Source organism: Schistocerca cancellata, chromosome 8 (assembly GCF_023864275.1).
Source record: "Schistocerca cancellata isolate TAMUIC-IGC-003103 chromosome 8, iqSchCanc2.1, whole genome shotgun sequence".
NCBI classification, from domain to species: domain Eukaryota; kingdom Metazoa; phylum Arthropoda; class Insecta; order Orthoptera; family Acrididae; genus Schistocerca; species Schistocerca cancellata.
In genome coordinates this window covers 45,988,070-46,007,446 of record NC_064633.1, presented here as the reverse complement: position 1 = coordinate 46,007,446, position 19,377 = coordinate 45,988,070, and the positions used below count along the sequence as shown (strand labels likewise).

General features: G+C 39.1%; 1 protein-coding gene across 1 annotated transcript in view; it reads right to left on the bottom strand.

Annotated features, from left to right (window-relative positions):
• The window catches only part of LOC126095330 (zinc finger and BTB domain-containing protein 45-like), a 559,429-nt gene that overhangs the window by 10,969 nt on the left and 529,083 nt on the right, over window positions 1–19,377 (bottom strand). Inside the window, exon 7 of the mRNA XM_049910136.1 lies at window positions 4,406–4,792. Within this exon, the coding sequence (XP_049766093.1) occupies window positions 4,406–4,792 (387 nt within the window). The remainder of the gene's footprint in view (window positions 1–4,405; window positions 4,793–19,377) is intronic.

Below are 19,377 nucleotides of genomic sequence, written 5' to 3'. Positions count from 1 at the left end.
TCATGAATTTAGCTACAAGCCTGAAGATCTGATATAAAACAAAATTAATGAAAAATGCATCAATATATCAAATTTAGTTCTAAGTTATTACGACAAACAGCTTTTGGAATATGAAGGAACCAACACTCGTTTAATTTCTTGTTCTGTGGAAGGCTCATTTCCAAAAGTCATGCCTCTTCAAATACATCACAAAACTGAGTCAAACAAATGGTATGTATTCTTTCTACATGGAAATAGTTTACGGTACAATAGTACCAGACTGGAAACTGTGTGTGTAGCTGACTAGAACTGATGTATTAGTTCAGGTGGAGGTTGGGACCCATCCATCGTACACTGCTAGCCTCACAACAAATTACTGGCAGATGTTTTCACACTTAATGAAAATACTGAATGAGAGGGCAATGATGGTATGTATTTGCTGCTAAAGCTTTCGAGAGGGAAAGCAGAGTGGGAGAAATTTAAGAATCTCAGAAGTAATTCACTTTGTGAAGGGCGAAGAAGAAAGTATTTCTGATATTGTTCGAGCGATGATTCGTTATTTCGCTGAAGTGTTTTGAGGAAACGAAAGAAAATTAGACGAGGGAGTCATATTTGAGATCTGTAACCTTTTCCCCCATATATAACAGCAGCGTTTTGCACAGAGGCTATTACAAAAACAGCTATAAATATGTAGTTCCTGAAAAATACATATACATTTGGAGGATGGACCAAAATTGGCGCACTCTGAAGTCACGGCGCGATTCCTTGTGTACCTACCTTACAGAAATGTTTGTATAAAAATTTCGTTCTGTGGATATTTTTGATAGAAAATACTTGTCAAGAAAAGGAAAGTTGGAAACACTGTAATCATATGAATGACAATTGCCTTCATTCAGTACTGTGTAGCTGTGGTGCCCAGTTAGTACAGTGAATAGAGATTTGCGTTAGAATACCGATGTTCGAGAGGTTGATACCGCTGTAGCTGTAATTTATCTTTATTTCTAATTTTAGTCCGTGCAGTGTGGTATATGGTTTCCTTACTCGTTATAGAGCAATTGTAGCACGCTTTATACAAAACAAATGCAGTTATTTAATGGAAGTGGAAGTGGCAATTATAAGAGTTTGCACTAACGGAGAGAATTAATGATAGGATGGTATAATGGAAACTGGCTTCGAATGTTGTAGATGAAGTTGAGCGAAACGATACACTTAGATAATATGACTACGTGATTAGCGCACTTGCGGGAGAACTACCTAGAATTAAAAGTCGAAAGCAAGGTACTTCCTTAAAAGTGGTTTAATAAACACGATTGTATTCTCTGTGTTAGTATTAGATACTTTCCGTGGTTGAATAACTTCAGTAGTTGCTCTAAAATGATTCAGAAGCCAGATAGCATTTAGCATAGTGTAAAAATGAGAACAAAAATTACAGGTTGACCCGGAGTAGAAATCTCGAAACTCTGCTCTAACAGGGTACATCAACATCTAAATGACTATTCAGCAGTTCACACATAAGTGCCTGGTAGAGGATTCATCAAACCACTTTCACATTATTCCTCTACTGTTCCACATTCGAACAGCGAGCGGGAGAAACGAAGTCTTGATCCCTCAGTTCGAAGTCTTGTTTCTCTTAATTTATTACGGTGATCATTTCTCCCCGCGTAGTTGGGCGTCAAAAAACTATTTTTGAATTCAGGGGAGAAAGATGGAAATTGTAATTTCGTGAAAAGAAGCTGGTGCAAAGAAAAAACGCCTCTGTTTTAATGATTAACATCCCAGTTGGGTTGTTAGATGTGGCACTCTCTCCGTATTTCACGATAGTATAACACGAGGATCCCTTCTTTGAACTTCTTCGACGTCCTTCGTAAATCCTAATTGCTAAAAATGCCGTGCTGCACAGCAGTTCTCAAACAGAGGAGGACACGCACAGCAGAAGCAGTCCAGTAGACCTTTCGCATTTTCCAATCGTTCCGCCAGTATAACGTATCTTTGATTCGCATTCCTCACAATATTATCTATGTGATTGTTCTAGTTTAAGTTCTTTGTGGTTGTAATACCTGAGTATTTAGTGCAATTTACAGCCTTTACATTTATGATTAACCGAGTAAGCGAAATTCAGAGGATTCCTTTTAGTTCTGCCGTGGATGACCTCACACTTTTTATTATTTAGAGTCAACTTCCCCTTTTCGCACCATAAAGATAGCATATCTAAATAATTTTGGAATTAGTTTTCATCTTCTGGTGATTTTACTAGACGGTAAATAACAGCATCATCTGAAAAGCATTTAAAAGGGCTACTGACATTGTCTTCTAAATTGTTTACTTAGATTCGGAACAGAGGGCGCCTGTAACACTTCCTTTCTTAACGCTTGACATCGCTTCTGCTTCACTCGGTATCTTCCGGTCCTTACTTCGAACTGTGACCTTCCTGACACGAATCCAGTCGTACAACCGAGTCGATACGCCGTAGGCACGCGGTTAGATTAGAAGTTGCTTATGAGTAACGGTATCGACAACCTTCTGCAAATATAGCTAAACGCTGCTGCGGGAAGGCATTGAGTGTTGCCAAGCTCTGTTTCTTTCACATTCAGTTTCTACTGCAAATATGCCCTGGCCGCAATTTTGTTAGAGACACATTTGTACTGTTAGTCTGTAAGGAACCTGTCTGTAGCATAGAATGGTGTGACTTTTGATTCGCCCTGCATACCTACAGGGTGTTTCAGAAATGACCGGTATATTTGAAACGGCAATACAAACTAAACGAGCAGCGATAGAAATACACCGTTTGTTGCAATATGCTTGGGACAAAAGTACATTTTCAGGCAGACAAACTTTCGAAATTACAGTAGTTACAATTGTCAACAACAGATGGCGCTGCGGTCTGGGAAACTCTATAGTACGATATTTTCCACATATCCACCATGCGTAGCAATAATATGGCGTAGTCTCTGAATGGAATTACCCGAAACCTTTGACAACGTGTCTGGCGGAATGGCTTCACATGCAGATGAGATGTACTGCTTCAGCTGTTCAATTGTTTCTGGATTCTGGCGGTACACCTGGTCTTTCACGTGTCCCCACAGAAAGAAGTCACAGGGGTTCATGTCTGGCGAATAGGGAGGCCAATCCACGCCGCCTCCTGTATGTTTCGGATAGCCCAAAGCAATCACACGATCATCGAAATATTCATTCAAGAAATTAAAGACGTCGGCCGTGCGATGTGGCCGGGCACCATCTTGCATAAACCACGAGGTGTTCGCAGTGTCGTCTAAGGCAGTTTGTACCGCCACAAATTCACGAAGAATGTCCAGATAGTGAGATGCAGTAATCGTTTCGGATCTGAAAAATGGGCCAATGATTCCTTTGGAAGAAATGGCGGCCCAGACCAGTACTTTTTGAGGATGCAGGGACGATGGGACTGCAACATGGGGCTTTTCGGTTCCCCATATGCGCCAGTTCTGTTTATTGACGAAGCCTTCCAGGTAAAAATAAGCTTCGTCCGTAAACCAAATGCTGCCCACATGCATATCGCCGTCATCAATCCTGTGCACTATATCGTTAGCGAATGTGTCTCGTGCAGCAATGGTAGCGGCGCTGAGGGGTTGCCGCGTTTGAATTTTGTATGGATAGAGGTGTAAACTCTGGCGCACAGGGCGATACGTGGACGTTGGCGTCATTTGGACCGCAGCTGCAACACGGCGAACGGAAACCCGAGGCCGCTGTTGGATCACCTGCTGCACTAGCTGCGCGTTGCCCTCTGTGGTTGCCGTACACGGTCGCCCTACCTATCCAGCACGATCATCCGTCACGTTCCCAGTCCGTTGAAATTTTTCAAACAGATCCTTTATTGTATCGCTTTTCGGTCCTTTGGTTACATTAAACCTCCGTTGAAAACTTCGTCTCGTTGCAACAACACTGTGTTCTAGGCGATGGAATTCCAACACCAGAAAAATCCTCTGTTCTAAGGAATAAACCATGTTGTCCACAGCACACTTGCACGTTGTGAACAGCACACGCTTACAGCAGAAAGACGACGTACAGAATGGCGCACCCACAGACTGCGTTGTCTTCTATATCTTTCACATCACTTGCAGCGCCATCTGTTGTTGAAAGTTGTAACTACTGTAATTTCGAAAGTTTGTCTGCCGGAAAATGTACTGTTGTCCCAAGCATATTCCAACAAACGGTGTATTTCTATCGGTGCTCGTTTAGTTTTTATTGCCGTTTCAAATATACCGGTCATTTTTGAAGCACCCTGTATAAATCCACCTTAGAGTGCGTAACTCTTTTCAGTGATTTACATTTGTTGAATCCCAATAAAATTACGTGTAGCAAAAAGCACTGAAATAAACCTGTCTTCAAAACATAGCAATATCTGTTAATCAGCGAAAGCAGTGTAATACCGTGAGAAAGGCACGTGTAGTACCTCACAGGTGAAGGGCTTCTCGCCGGTGTGCGTCCGCATGTGCTGCTTGAGGAGCATCTTGCGCGTGAAGGCCTTGTCGCAGAGGGCGCACGCGTGCGGCCGCTCCCCCGTGTGTATGCGCACGTGCATGTTGTAGGCGACTCGCTGGTTGAAGCGGCGCCCGCACTCGGCGCACGCGTACTCCTTGCGGTTGCGGTGGATCTTCATGTGCGAGCTGAGGTAGCCGCGGTCGTTGAACACCTTGCCGCACTCGGGGCAGGCCGCTGCGAACTCCCGCGTGCCGGCGTGCACCGACACGTGGTACTTGTAGTTGCGCAGCTGGCTGAACGACTTCCCGCACTCGGCGCACTGGTGCGGCTTCTCCCCCGTGTGCGTGCGCGCGTGCGCCTGCAAAGTACACCAGAGCTATTTGAAGGCGTTGCTACGGGCTGTAACTTCCAACTACTTACACAAAGCTGACATTGCCGTATGTCTGTCATCAGCCATCACCGCCACCAAAAGTCACCCTACTACCAGCCTTTTGGCACGATAATGTCCTCAAACAGGAAAGAAAGTCTATAAGTCCCTTCACGTGTCACAGTGCATCTCATCGAAAGCTTTAGCGCTACTAAATTCTCGAATGTTGATTCCTTCGTTTCGAGTGCTGATCCAAACAGACCCAGACATTTTCTATTGCATTAAAATCAGGTTTATGTACACTGACACTAAAATTATGATTAAAGCTGCTGAAAGAGTATGTCTCCCGTGTATTATGGTGTCAGACCATCATTGACATTATTTAATACCAGTTCAGAATGTGTTCAGGCATATATTTATTAAACCAATCTTCTATTAGTACGTATCTTCCTTCTCCCTCCCTCTGTCGACCTCCTCCTACCCCGTCTATCACCTCCTTCCCCCTCTGTTCATCTCCTCCTCCACCTACCTGTGCCTACCTCCCCTTTCCCCCTATCTTTCTATCCATCTTCTCTTCCCCCTCTTCCCCACTTCTCTCTCCACACTATCGCCCCTACTCCAATAGGAGGCTGCTGCTGTTCCTCCCACATTATTCCTTTCCAGATCATTGTGATATCACTCCATGGGCTTAGGATGAGCGCTTTACCCGTGACTTTGCGCACATACACACTTGTGAAATATATGTCACATATTTCACATTAAATTTTGCACATGATTTATCTCTGTCTCTAGCTAGTTTTGCGCTGAGGTTTCACGTAGCTCAATACTTATAATGTCTTATCTCTCCAACTATGTGTCGTACAGTGACAATTTTCGATGTACAGCCGGTGGCACATGTGGCTTCTTTGGGTGAGATGGTTCAAATGGCTCTGAGCACTATGGGACTTAACATCTGTGGTCATCAGTCCCCTAGAACTTAGAACTACTTAAACCTAACTAACCTAAGGACATCACACACATCCATGCCCGAGGCAGGATTCGAACCTGCGACCGGAGCGGTCACGCGGTTCCAGACTGAAGCGCCTAGACCGCACGGCCACAACGGCCGGCTGGGTGAGATGTGTTGTACGTACAGTTAGTAGCAAAGAAGTAACACATTAAAACGTCATGCATGATGCAACATTTCTTTACGCATCTCTTCATGTATGACGCCACATATCTTCGAATACGTGTCGTGCAACGATATAATTTTGCTTTAAACTCAGTGGTATATGTGACTGCCGTCTTGAAAATGTTTGGGGAATATAGTTAACAGTACAAAAATGTCATGCTACTTGCAGAAGTTCTACTGGATAACGGCGAAAATGTGGTAAGTTTCTTCCTTTCATCATTTTGTGGCTGTTGGCAACGAGAAAACGATTCATATAGGTTTGAAACGATGTGTAAAGTTTCTTACAAATCACTAAGAGCCCTCATTCTCAAATATTCGATGAATAAAGCACGAGTATGTGCGCATTGTGGGCTACACCGCCATTCCATCCTGACCCCCACACGGTTGATAAGTAATGGTCCTTACCCTGACACTGGTTCTTTCCTGTCAGTGACTGATATGTTTACCAAACTTAGCTGAAATCGGTAGAGTGGTTTAGCGAAAGAGTGCAACATAAATACATACATTCATACAGACATCTTTATAAAATCTATCAGTACAGGGTGGACCAGAACTATACCGACAAACATTCAGAAGTGGTTTTATGGAGCAACAGTGAGCACATGTTCAATAGCAAAGATGTATTTCACAATAGCGAAGATGAACAAGTGCTAATAGTTCTAAAGTTGCAAAATTTAGGGCCCATGTTTACTTAACATTATTTTCTCGTTTCTGTCCACACTGCCACCTCTAAAATTATGAGAATCACAGAACTTTTAGTAGCACAGATGTGTCTGCTTGTAGCAAAGACGAGAAAGTGATCATACCTGTTAAGGCCTGCACTTTCGAACTTATGTTACTAGCCACTTTTTCCTTTTCTCAGCTCATACCATGAGCTCTGAAAGATTGTCGGTGAGGTCTGGTTCTCCTTTATACATCACCAGCACCTTAAGAAGATGGAAACAAGTAGCACATCCGGAGTTACAGATATTATGATATTGATTCATAAACACCTGTCTTTCGGTAGATTATCAATTAATTGTTTTTCATAATCATAAGAAATTAAAATTCATCTCTGAGTCAAAGAATGCAATCTGGAAATCTCAGTTAATAAAACAAATCAACAGTCATGAGGCTACATGGAATCTTCCAATAGGTCTGCGAAACAGTAGCTGTACCAGAAGATTGGTAAACAGCATTAATTCACCAAATCCACAAAAAAAGGTGATAAAATTGACCACAACAATTGACCACAATAAGCATTATAAACAGACTGGGAAGATATTCAGTTAGGAGAGTACGAAGGAGGCTTGGGAAATGGGCTATCAAGTGTAAAACAAATTTCAATCCTCACTATTACAAGGGGTGGTCAGCTTATGCCGACATATTGAAGATTTTGTAACCTCATCACGTACCTTATATCTTAAAAACTGGAAAAAATTGTTTTAATGATTTCTTTTACTGGATTCTGTAATTGTTATAAATTGTTGAGTAAAACGTAACCCCATAATTTAATTCTTATTAGTAGATCTGAGTTTTCACACTATATCTAATTCATATTTTCAGTTTCAGGACTCTTTTTACTCATCAATAACATCTTCAAAGCAATTCTGCTTTGTAAAAGTTAATGAAAATTAATGAAATATTTGTTTCTATTTAATTTTTGCCCCTGATCATAAAGTACCACCCCATCGGTATTTAAAATTATGGAAAATGTGTTGGTATTGCAAAGATTGCGTTAAATAGCAATTCAAGAATCTAGACCCGACTTACACCTCAATACCTATGTTGTTAAAAAAATTCTGAGACTTTTATGTTTAAAAACTTTTGCTGTGAGTATAGAATACAACCCCTTCCCCCATTGTATTTTGAAAATTCCCTGTTATTGACAGGGTTCATCCTGAAATTTATAATCAGATATAGAAGAATGAGAACCAAAACCATTTGTGTAACATTTACATAGTTCACAAAAACAAATGATTCGATTGACAGGGAAGCATTATTCAACACCTTAAAGCAATTTGGAGGTGGCTAAAATCAGTGGTGAACATAAAAAGCACGTTGACAAATGCAAAACTCCTGATTTAATTTTTAGTTGAAACTTCCAGAGCTTTTGAGTTAAAACTGGCATAATAAGATAAAGAAATGGAAATTACAAAATCACAATTGGTAGAAGAGCAAATAATCAGAATATTGACTGTATTGCTTTTTGAAATGACCTTCCAGTCTTAGCTGAACGTAAGAAGGTAAGCAACACAGATATATCATCTTCAAGAGTCAGCTTCAAAAGCAGGGCTACATAATATCTTTTTAAAAACAGAGTATATGAGAGATGTGAAGAAGGCAAACCAAAATACTGTGTATGGAAACTGCTTATGGGAGAAAAAATTTAAGTATATAGGTGAAATAATTCCATCAAATACCTTGCACAAAGAAACTAACTTAATAAGGGCAAGGAAAATAGATGTGGCTTTTCGATTTATAGTGAATATGTGTAACAAAAACATTATTTCCATAAATGCAGAACTTTGGCAGTACACCATTTTCAAAAATGTCCTTATGCTTGAGAATATCCTTCATTGTGTTCACAATTTAGTGAAATAGAAAACAAGGTGGAGAAACTATCAGGAAAAGCCTTTGGAGCAAGACATGACATGGGAAATGGAAAATAAGGCATAACATAAAAGATAATGAAAATATACACTCCTGGAAATTGAAATAAGAACACCATGAATTCATTGTCCCAGGAAGGGGAAACTTTATTGACACATTCCTGGGGTCAGGCAACAGAGCATGCACAATGTCGGCACTAGTACAGTGTATATCCACCTTTCGCAGCAATGCAGGCTGCTATTCTCCCATGGAGACGATCGTAGAGATGCTGGATGTAGTCCTGTGGAACGGCTTGCCATGCCATTTCCACCTGGCGCCTCAGTTGGACCAGCGTTCGTGCTGGACGTGCAGACCGCGTGAGACGACGCTTCATCCAGTCCCAAACATGCTCAATGGGGGACAGATCCGGAGATCTTGCTGGCCAGGGTAGTTGACTTACACCTTCTAGAGCACGTTGGGTGGCACGGGATACATGCGGACGTGCATTGTCCTGTTGGAACAGCAAGTTCCCTTGCCGGTCTAGGAATGGTAGAACGATGGGTTCGATGACGGTTTGGATGTACCGTGCACTATTTAGTGTCCCCTCGACGATCACTAGTGGTGTACGGCCAGTGTAGGAGATCGCTCCCCACACCATGATGCCGGGTGTTGGCCCTGTGTGCCTCGGTCGTATGCAGTCCTGATTGTGGCGCTCACCTGCACGGCGCCAAACACGCATACGACCATCATTGGCACCAAGGCAGAAGCGACTCTCATCGCTGAAGACGACACGTCTCCATTCGTCCCTCCATTCACGCCTGTCGCGACACCACTGGAGGTGGGCTGCACGATGTTGGGGCGTGAGCGGAAGACGGCCTAACGGTGTGCGGACCGTAGCTCAGCTTCATGGAGACTGTTGCGAATGGTCCTCGCCGATACCCCAGGAGCAACAGTGTCCCTAATTTGCTGGGAAGTGGCGGTGCGGTCCCCTACGGCACTGCGTAGGATCCTACGGTCTTGGCGTGCATCCGTGCATCGCTGCGGTCCGGTCCCAGGTTGACGGGCACATGCACCTTCCGCCGACCACTGGCGACAACATCGATGTACTGTGGAGACCTCACGCTCCACGTGTTGAGCAATTCGGCGGTACGTCCACCTGGCCTCCAGCATGCCCACTATACGCCCTCGCTCAAAGTTCGTCAACTGCACATACGGTTCACGCCCACGCTGTCGCGGCATGCTAGCAGTGTTAAAGACTGCGATGGAGCTCCGTATGCCACGGAAAACTGGTTGACACTGACGGCGGCGGTGCACAAATGCTGCGCAGCTAGCGCCATTCGACGGCCAACACCGCGGTTCCTGGTGTGTCCGCTGTGCCGTGCGTGTGATCATTGCTTGTACAGCCCTCTCTCAGTGCCCGGAGCAAGTATGGTGGTCTGACACACCGGTGTCAATGTGTTCTTTTTTCCATTTCCAGGAGTGTAGAACGAATATTGGACACAATGAGGAAGAGAAGATCTACATCCCATGGGCACCTAAAAAGGCTAGACAATACATACTAATACATTTTAATATTCCTATTTTAAATAACGACAATCGCGTTGTGAGCTCTGCAGTCTTTTTCTCAAATTTCAAAAGTTACTATGAATAATTAAAGTCTATGCATATGTGAAAATATGGTCATGTACTTACGAACAACTACTCGATTTAAATTTAAAACCGCTCAATCCATAAGATGTTGTCAGTATTGTATTTAAATCATCTGTTACCCAATTACTCTAATACAAAATAATAAGTACATGAAATCAAATTAAAGAAGCATATTATCAAACACCAATTATCATCTAAATAGATTTTGAAATGAAAGCTATTGGAAACAAAAAAAATACATTTTCAAGACAGGTAAGATTGTTGAGGGATACAAGGAACTCAGTTTATTTGCAAGTATCACATGTTCCTTGGTAAAAGACGTCCTCTGTTTCAAGATACAAGATGGTGCACAATTTATAAATATGGCTTAAGTGTCCACATATAAACAGTCGTGAAACTGTTTAGTATTTTGTTCAGCAGTATATTCTCTGCCTGAGAAATGAAGTACACATTTCCAACAGCTTAAACATATATGTAGAATGCAAAGTATTTACAAATGCACTACAAAATAACATCACGTCCAACAACAGTCACAACTGTAGGAAATGGCGAAACTGCTTTGGTGGTCTCTAGTACTCATTCCTTCACGTGGTTCTAGAATCTGTAGCTAAACTGAAGCACAACCAAAACCCACCCTGTGTTCCTAGGTTCTCTGTCATGTGTGTTCAGCACTCTCCAGTAGAATTTGAATTATTAATGAGACATTTACAGGCTTTGCATAACAATGATTATGAGATAGCATTCTCGTGTGCTTTCTTGAACTGTGGAGTTGCGATTTCAAAAGAATTTTATCATCTGTAAATTTTGTCATTTTGTATGATTGTTGTACACTTTCATTTTTGTTGTGACTTTTTCTTTTCTCCTTTAGTGGCCGCTTAATGTGAAATTATGGCCACTTTGTCGATAATATGTACTTTCCCTTAGAGTCTTCTTTTCCAAGAGTGTCAGTTTTTTGATTTTGTATGTTACTTCAGTTGTACATTGCAGAAACAGTGAATTATGCATTAGCTTTTACAGTTCACCTCATCCTCATTATATGTCCCTCTTTGCATTGCCAGGATGTGCTCCATGTGTGCCTTTATAAATGCAATACATGTATTGAAATCAAATATGAGTGGTTATATTTCAAAGACATCAGTTTAAAGACAACGTATATAAATCTCTTTGTGCAATTAGAACACAAATGGACTATCACACATTTGAGTGTTCAGTTAGAATTAGATGCATGTTAGAATTTTTTAATAATTCAAGTAAAATACTGTGAGGGATATGTGTTACATATGTGGAGTTCCCAAATCAGAAGTGTACCAAGCAGTGTGTAGTAATTAACAGCATGCAATGTACTTTCTGCCACTGCACTAAGAATGCCATGCTATAAACGAGCAAAAAAACTATAGATTGAGGATTAGATTAGATTAGATTAGATTAGATTAATACTTGTTCCATAGATCATGAATATGACACTTCTTAATGATGTGGAATGCGTCAGGTCAATAAAAGATGTCTCTACAAGATACTACATTACACAAAATATTGCATGACACTAATGTTTAAGTTTTTTTTTTTTCAAAAGCAAGGAACTAATACCTGTGACAAATTTAAGCTATTCCAAGTAATTAGAGAAACTCAGGAAGAGTATTCAATAAGTAAAACTCATTCTACTTACAAAGGTCCCATAATTTATGCAGCAATAGTTCAGAATTGAAGGAATATTAAAATTAGTAATTTAACACCCAGTTTATCTTATGGTAACAATGTGTACATATTCACAGCTACCAAAAACAGTCTGGGATACACACATTGCACTAAATGTTACGTATATGAAAATGATTTTAGGAGGAATTATGAATACGGACAATGTATTAGACATCAATATACATGTCTATCTCCAGTATGCAAAAGAACAACCACTTTTGACATTTCAACAGAGAAGAGAAATACAATGCTGAGCAAATATGAACTACTACTTGATGTCAGTCAGCATAATGACTCAAAGAACTCATTAGTTTACCTCTTCAATGTTTCTTAGTAACTTGACAATTTGTGTGGAAATGCTATCTATAAAACTTATGCCTACAGTTTCTATCAAAGTTACAACATTGTGCAGAATTTTTGTAGCTTTTTATGTGTGTATGAGCCCATTATATTTTTTGGGCTGTAGTAAGACTACATATATGGTATGGTATGAATATGTAGTGGGGTTGTGTTGTTTGGGGAAGGAGACCAGACAGCGAGGTCATTGGTCTCATTGGATTAGGCAAGGAAGGGGAAGGAAGTCGGCCGTGCCATTTCAAAGGAATCATCCTGGCATTTGACTGGAGAGATTTAGGGAAATCACGGAAAACCTAAATCAGGATGGCCGGATGCGGGATTAAACCATCGTCCTTCTGAATGTACTAATCTGATGTTTGTATTGTGAGTGAAATGAAAATGGAATTTATTACATTAAGTTAAATACATATTTTCCCATCTAGAATTTGGTTCTATTATGTGTTATTTTTGTGAAATGGAAAACATATTGTACTATTACATAGATTATGGATAGTGTCAATATCACTAAAAAATCGTTAAAACATGGATGTGGGGAAAAATTAAGGCAAATATTAAGTGGGTGTTAAGAAAAGGCAATGAATAACAGTTTCAAGGTAAACAGGTCCAATACGAAATTTAGAAACATTATCTCCTTCAACAACAATTATAAAGCAATTCTCATTTATATGGAGAAATTTGCAAGGAGGTCATACAATGATGTATAAGGACTTGGTTGTGCAATTGAACTATATATACTGACATGAGGCCAGAGCATTCTGGAATTGTGGTGACTGTTGAGTAATCATGCTTCTGTTTAGTTAGAAGATAATGAAAAGTGAAATGTGTAATAAAATAGAAAGAATTAAAGCTGACAAAGTGACTGCAACATGATTAAATAATGGCTTAAGAATAATTATTGGTTTCTGGTAAGTATTCTGTCATTATTATTAATACAACTAAAGACACTGTAACGATTAGGAACAAAAAATTTTGGATAGACATATAGTTAAAATAGAATATTAATCAGGAGAGATGTGAATTTTGCGCTCTCTGTAATATGTTACAGCTTGAATTCATTAGAAGAGTAATATGGCAATGGAGATCAGAAATAAATCTATTTGACAGAAAGAAGTTGCCTATAAATAAGTATTTTGCATTAGTTGTGAAAGATGAAAATACCATTAGCTCATCTCTATATCTACAAATATTCTGCTAAAGCCGCTTCTTAGTATGTAGAGGAGGATACTTCGTACTCTTCATATTTCACTGGTGCAGAGTAAGTGTAAAATGACAATCTGTATGGCGCTATAAGTGACCTAAACATTGTTATGTTTTTCTCGTTAGCTCTTTGAAACCTATTGTGACAATATAAGTATTTTATGGTCTTCCTCAAATACCAATCCTTTGAATTTATCCAGTGAGTTTTATTCAAAATATTCCCATTTAAGTTCTTGGAATATGTCTGTTACACTTTTGTAAGGGCCATATCGACCTATTAAGACCTTTTAGTAGCACCTCTCTAAAGACTGTATACGTCTTTTGTCATGGCTACTTGATAAAGACATTGAGTGTTGTTCCAAAACTAATCAAACTAGCAACATTTAAACGACTTTTGTTGCTGATGCCTTGCAACATTTCCAACAAATATAAGTATTGCATTCACAACACTTGCTTCAGCTTTCATGAGTACGTTAAATTGCATATTGATTTTCATTATCAGACATTATGTTCAAGCAATGTATTATGCTTCAGTCCCAATCATGTAACTAGATACTATTGCGCTGTATCTCTTATTTTGGGCGTCATCTTACATTTATTTAGTTTAAAGTGAGTTTTTGTTCACCACACTCTATCTATTTTGTTCAAATCTTGCTGCATATCCTTCAAATCACCCAATGTTGGCACTTCAGTGTAGATAATACCATCATCAGTGACTTCTCTGATAGTGATCCTCCTCCTACTTGATAATTTTTTATGAGTACTAGCAACCTTAGAGAACATTGTGAGCAGAGCTTGGAAAGACAAAAGTTACGAAAAATATGTCAAGGAACTCTATGTCTGGTAACAGGCAAAAACGAAACATTCCAAGAAAATATACACTGTTCTAGTGTACTTTTTATGGGACATATTCTTTGACAAATAAAATCAGGAAATAGAAAAGCATAGTGAAGATTATATGAGGCTGGAAGAGAATATCCTTAGTGAAGAAATGAAATGTCTTCCTGGTCAATAGTAATTTGGTTTACAGAATACTATTCCGAAGAGAGAGAGGAAGATAGAGCTTTTTTTCTTGTTGATGATGATATTGGTTGTGATGCAGGACAAGATCAAGCAATAGAATCAAATAAGTGAACTTCACTGCACTATTTTTAAGGGGAAAACTGTAGCATTTGTCTTAAGGGAATGAATATGGGAGATGTGTGTTTATGTAGACTTTAATTTAGAGAGAAGATTAAAACATTTATTGAGGTGAAGATATTAAAGAAAGTGTATAAAAGTGTCAAAATGACACTAAAATTAGTAAAGACTTATGTGTATCAACTTAGCACAATACCACAAACAGGAGGAGATTTTCAAGAATCTGTTAATGAAGTGAACATAGATTTGCATGAATCAGCTCATCGATAAAAATAGTCACAGAACCAAATACGTTTGCCATAAGCAAAAATAGAGTAAAATAATTAAGAATGTTAAGGAGTATCATCAGTATGTTGCGATGAAAAGATTAAAATGAATGATCCTGTGAAAAATTAAAGATACAAACAACTTAAACAACAAAAGAAACAGCAGCTATAATAGCAGCAATCTTAATAGCATACACAACAAAATGTCTGGTAGAAAAGGAAAGAAATGATATTGTTGTTCCAGAATGAGATTTTCACTCTGCAGCGGAGTGTGCGCTGATATGAAACTTCCTGGCAGATTAAAACTGTGTGCCCGACAGAGACTCGAACTCGGGACCTTTGCCTTTCACGGGCAAGTGCTCTACCAAATGAGCTACCGAAGCACGACTCACGCCCGGTACTCACAGCTTTACTTCTGCCAGTACCCCGTCTCCTACCTTCCAAACTTTACAGAAGCTCTCCTGCGAACCTTGCAGAACTAGCACTCCTGAAAGAAAGGATATTGCGGAGACACGGCTTAGCCACAGCCTGGGGGATGTTTCCAGAATGAGATTTTCACTCTGCAGCGGAGTGTGCGCTGATATGAAACTTCCTGGCAGATTAAAACTGTATGCCCGACCGAGACTCGAACTCGGGACCTTTGCCTTTCGCGGGCAATATTGTTGTTCTCTATGACACATTTATGACCATATCAAAAGGGTGGTAACGATAATGTCTATGTTTTAAGAATGATAAAAGTGTAATTGGCTTAAGTAAAGCTGAATATCATAAACATTTACAAGAAATTCTGCAGTGTTCGTAATTGCCCAGGAAAAAACAGTTAATTCTGATTCCTACATTTCTACAAGGACCTGTAGGAAGATACACCAACAATAATAACATAAAAATGATTTAAAGCTAGACAAATAAAATAAAAATTTGACTTTTTGTGGTCATAAGAAAGGCATAAAAGACGATCAAATAATTTTTGAAGGCAGGCAAAACGTGCAAAATTTCACAAAGAAAGAAGCATAATCCTTCACAATAAATCTGAGAAGATGATAACTAGTGAGTAATATGTCTACTGTAAGTTGGCATTAAAGTGTTTACAGATTTCATTTATTAAAAGTTAGAACAGACCTCTGTAGATGAAAGTCAAGCTGAATTCCAGTTAGCCAAATTCTGATCATTACTAATATTCAATTTCAAACATATAGTCGTTCGTAAATGCCAGAATACAAATACAAAGTTGAAACAGATATATTTTGCTCTTCCATATAAGAAAATTCAGGTTCACAAATTTGAATATTTTGTTTCAATCTAAATTTATAAATCAATGCAAAGTACACAGTCATGATCATGAAAGTAAGAGTAACATATTAGGGCCCTAAAGAGTGGTACTAGACTACTACTGGGTGTCAGTTCCTCTCTAAAACTTTTCAGATGTGCTGTACCAAGGTTTTCAGAGTGTAGAATGAAAAGTTATTGCACTTTCTGAAAACCTAGCTAGTGTAAAATTACAAATAAACATATTAATACACATAATAGTGAGATAAAATTCAAAAATAAAAAATAACTTCTATCGTTATTAAAATGACTGCATTTGAGTAACAAATATTAATATAAAAAAGTTAAATCATTTTAAGAAACAATACAAGGAAGTGTTTTAGAAAAATCTATCTAAAATGTAGCGATTAATCGAAAGAAGCATAAATGATAATCATAAATCTTTAACTATATGGTGCTTATGTAATAATACAACAGTTTCATATTTTAAAAAAAATTATGAAATCCAGAATATCTCAGTTCAATCAAGTGCTTGGTTATTAATTAAATATTTGTAAATAACAAAAGTTTAGGATAATGGTTTTAACGAAAATTATCAAATCAAACATTATATAAGAAACATGGAGTACGATTGTGAAACGCTTTGGGCATTCATACAGAAGATATAACAACAGGCTTATAAAACAATTCGTTTGGCACTTTTGAGAAGAACAGAGGAACACCATGCTGGATCAGATTGACAAGCGACTGGACGTATGTAATATAAAGAAAGATGTAGAGAATAAAACTTTTTAATCTGGAAAGATTCCTTGTTTGAAACACAGTCATCAGAATTGAGGTAATATTAGGGAAATATGAAAGATACTTGGTGAAAAGAAAAAAAAAACATTATTGATCCCCAAGATTGCTCTTAGTTAGGATAAGTGTTAAGTTGTCAACAGCAATTATGGACAAAAACACAGTAGTGCTACAACTGAATACCCAAAAAATAACAGACTATGAAAGATATTGTCTAATACGATAATAGTAAAAAGGAATCGAAACTGACTCAAAGCACTTAACTTGCTGGAGCAGAAAAGAAACTCTCCAGCTGTGAACTAAAGGTCAAGTTAGGAATTCTTACTTTCCTTTTTTTAAATATTGCCATTACAATAGGCTAGTGTTAGTATAGTTGCTGTAAAATCTGGGATGGCAGTGCCAAAAATCATTATACGCTGGTCAAATGCTTAGTGAAATACATAAGGTAAGTTAACAACAATTTAAAATTCACACTAGAAATCAAAGATAGATCAGCCATGTTACTCTCAGACAATGTCAGTCATCACAGATAGGAAAGAGAAAATTTTAATATTGTGTTAGGAAATTGCAGGAGCACCCATGGTAAGGTCCCAAAGTTAATATAGCTTATTAAAGCTACTAACGTCCAGATAACAATGAGGACTCGGCACTGACAATAAGTTTGCATAAATACCAAATGATATGTGAAACTACCAATGGAACATTGGGAAATAAAATTAAGAAAACATATAAATAAAATGTTACTGGATAATAGCTGCTCCCACAATGGTATCTGGAGGCGAAATATGGGGAAATACTAAACAGCGGAAAAGTATAATCCACGAGTCAGAAATGAAATTCCTAGGTCGAGTAAAAGGCTGCATAAGATTACACACACTAAGAAAGGAAGGCACAAGAGAAGACCTTAGGATATGCTACAAAAGGGAAGATCAAGTCCAATCGACAAACCTAGCTACAACTTCTACAAAGGATGCCACATTGGAGACTACCAAAACACCCATATACTTTAGCTCCTTAGGTAAAAGATCCTTAGAAAGACCAAGATAAAGCTGGGTGGGTACTTCAAAGATGGAATAGGTCTGTAGTCCAGATGACGATGAAAGCAGACGTATTAGAAACAGAAAGTTGTTTGAAGCTGGAAGTGAATAGCTACGAAATCCCAAATTCAGATTGGAGTATTTCTCGTAAGGGCACGGTAGAAGCCAGTGGCTGCGTCGTCTGAATTCCAGAACAGAAATCGCTGGTATCTAATGAGTTTATATTCGATTCCAAATGTGAAATAACCTGAGTGAAGTTAATCATCAAATGTACCGTCATTTGACCATTGCACAGGCTCCCATATGGAGGATATTCTGACGGGCACCCCGGTGTATAGAAGCATCTTCAGTGATCGAAACTAAATGTGTCGCCTGGTCCGGATGGAATCCCATTTCGGTCTTACTATGAGTATTTTATGGCAATGACCACATACTTAGCCTGCGAATCTCTCACCCAACGCAAATTACCCAGCGACTGGAGAAAAGCGCGGGTGACTGCAGTGCATAAGAAGACTAAAAGAAATAACCCGCAAAATTACACATCAATATCCATGAAACTACTTCGTTTCGTAGTTCTTGAACATATTCACGCTTCGAATACAACAAAGTTTCTTGAGACGGAGAAGCCCCTGTTTGCAGACTGGCAAGACTTTAGGAAGCATCGCTTGTGCAAAAATTTAAGGTGTTTTATTTTCTCACACGATCCCTGAGAAATTGGAAAGAAAAAGGCAGATTCCATTCTCCTAGATTTCTGGAAAGCATTTGACACTGTGCCTACTACAGACTGTTAACTAAGGTACGAGGGTACAGAATAGGTTCCCAGGAATGTGAGTGGCTCGAAGACGTCAGGACACGATTATACAGAGTATGTTCGTATATGTGACTGATCGAGGAATACTTGTCTAATAGAGCGCTGCACGTTATGTTGAGCGGCTAACATTCCATACAACCGAAAGCAACTAAAGAGGTGTGGTCCTACCTCTAACGCTTTCTGTGTGCCTAAACGATTTATCAGACACTATGAGCAGCACTAACACATTGTTCGATGGTGATGCTGTTGGGTGCAGAAGAGTACCGTCGTTGAACAATCGTAATGAACTGCTGGAAGATCTAGACGAAATTTCCACTCTGTGCAATGAATATTATCTCTCTTCCATTGTGGATAAGTTTAATACAGTAACTATAACGAGAGAAAGAAAAATATACTAACTGACTAAATGACCAGCGATGAACATCTTGAACACGTTACTTAATGTAAGTATTTAGGGGTAAAATTAAGATACGACAGAAAATGGGAGAGTGGCATAATGCCAGTATTAGGGAATGTAATGCAAGACGTTACATTGTTTCTGGGAAAATGCAACGCAGCTGTACAGAAAATCTCTTTCAAGAAGCAAGTGCGATCTGCTCTGTTGTTAATGTGATTTG